Source organism: Triticum dicoccoides, chromosome 6B (genome assembly GCF_002162155.2).
Source record: "Triticum dicoccoides isolate Atlit2015 ecotype Zavitan chromosome 6B, WEW_v2.0, whole genome shotgun sequence".
Taxonomy (NCBI): Eukaryota; Viridiplantae; Streptophyta; class Magnoliopsida; order Poales; family Poaceae; genus Triticum; species Triticum dicoccoides.
Window position 1 is genome coordinate 436878089 of NC_041391.1, and position 1824 is coordinate 436879912.

General features: G+C 51.6%; 1 protein-coding gene across 1 annotated transcript; it reads left to right on the forward strand.

Moving 5' to 3' along the window:
- The first annotated feature begins 1040 nt into the window (after positions 1 to 1040).
- Positions 1041 to 1528, forward strand: LOC119320487 (ergosterol biosynthetic protein 28-like). Its single transcript, XM_037594561.1, has 2 exons — positions 1041 to 1228; positions 1314 to 1528. The coding sequence occupies exons 1-2, from the start codon at positions 1084 to 1086 to the stop codon at positions 1526 to 1528; spliced, it is 360 nt and encodes a 119-aa protein (XP_037450458.1). The 5' UTR covers positions 1041 to 1083.
- The last annotated feature ends 296 nt before the right edge of the window (positions 1529 to 1824 follow it).

The window sequence follows — 1824 nt, forward strand, 5'->3', positions numbered from 1 at the left end:
CAAGATCTGCAGCAGGGTCGACGATGATGGATTTAAGGCGCTGAGCCGGCAGCTCCGCAAGATCCGGCCCAATAACTGCATCCGCGGCTGCTGAACATTCACCACGAAGCAGGATTCGTGGCTGGAATGCAGGATCTGGGGCAGGGGAGGCGCCACAGCTACGGGGCGTGCGGAGGGGTGGAGGTGCCGTCTTCGGACCAGGGGGCGAGGCCAAGACAGCGGAGCCGCAGCTGGATCCGGGCCGAGGGAAGCGCGGCGCCCCCATGCCGCCGCGAGGGGTGGGGAGGAGGGCGCAGAGGGTGGCCGCCGCGGCGCGGAGCGGGCTTGGACAGGGGCAGGGGCTGTGGACCGACGAGGAGCGTGACTTCAACTGGGGTGTATTGTTCTGCGTGGAGTAGTTGCCATGTCGTGAGTGTGGTCTCTTTAACACCCTAAAACTCTTGTCTTATTTAATGAATGAGGTAAAAAATTTGTCTTCGTTTTGAAAAAAAAAACGGACAGGGAAGCTGCTCACAACACACATGGCCAGCCCCGAGCCGGGCGCAGGCCTCGCGCAAGTGAAACAGCACGGGAGGGGCCAAAGGACGTTCACAGGGTGACTCGGCTCGCAACGTCGGAAGTTATTGGGACATATTCTTTCGGTATCAACAGCTATCCAAAGAGAGTAGTATTTGGGTTCATTGTATTTGGAGCATAGTGGCCTACTAGCTACTACGGTTATAGCAGAATTTAATTCCTGGTTTGAATGGTCTAAACCTTGCGCTTGACTGTAGAGACCGTCAAATAGTAAAATATACGAATATTCTGGTCTGATGATTACAGTGGCATTTTGGGAACTTTCGCGGGAAATAACATTTTCCAATGCCCATTGGGAAGTACTCAAGCGAAGCCTCTCTTCCTTGAAAAAAAAAAGCGAAGCCTCGCTTTAGAAAAAAAAAACACCAGGCTAGCGACGCCTCAAGCGGCAATAAAACACACTCGACTCTCCCCTCTGGTCTGAACCTCAAGCTGCTTTGATCATTCCAATCCTTCCCTCCAACTTCCATACGTCTCTCGCACCTGTGGTGCGCCGCACGCAAAGGCATGGGTGCCACCGGGCGGAAGTTGGCCGCGCTACCGGCGCTCGGGTGGTGGCTCGTGGTGGTCGGCGCCGTCTGCCTCGTCTTCGCCTGGTCCGGCTTCTTCGACGCCTGGGCGGTCCGCTCCGGCACCTACTCCAACACGCACGGTGCGCCCAGTCATCTTCTATCCTCGATCGATCTCATCTTCCTGCATACGTATATAGCCTTGCTAACAAGCATGCCTACGTGCAGTGACTGATGTGCATGCGCGTACCGTTGGGGTGTGGACGATGCTGTCGTGCACCCTCTGCTTCCTCTGCGCCTTCAACCTCGAGAACAAGCCGCTCTGCGCCGCAACTTTCCTATCATTCGTCTATGCATATGGACATTTCATCGTGGAATACGTGCTGTACCGTACCATCACCGCAGCAAGCCTCGGCACGCTCGGCTTCTTTGCAGGTGACTGAATGGACTCTGCGCTAATGATTACAGTGCGGTGTACTATTATCTAGATAGATACCAGTAGCTGGTTACACTAAATCAGTTAATCGCTTGCATGGATGTAGTTCTTATTGACTTTTAGAAAATTTGATTGAGCTTATAGAAAAAATATCTGCGCCTATAAATTTAAATAAATATCATTAGATGCACTGTGAGATATGTTTATGCTGTATTTATTTAATATTAGTGCTACTGGCATTTTTATTAATTTGATCAAACCTTTACTAAGTTTGATTTCAAAAGAATATATGGACTACATCAT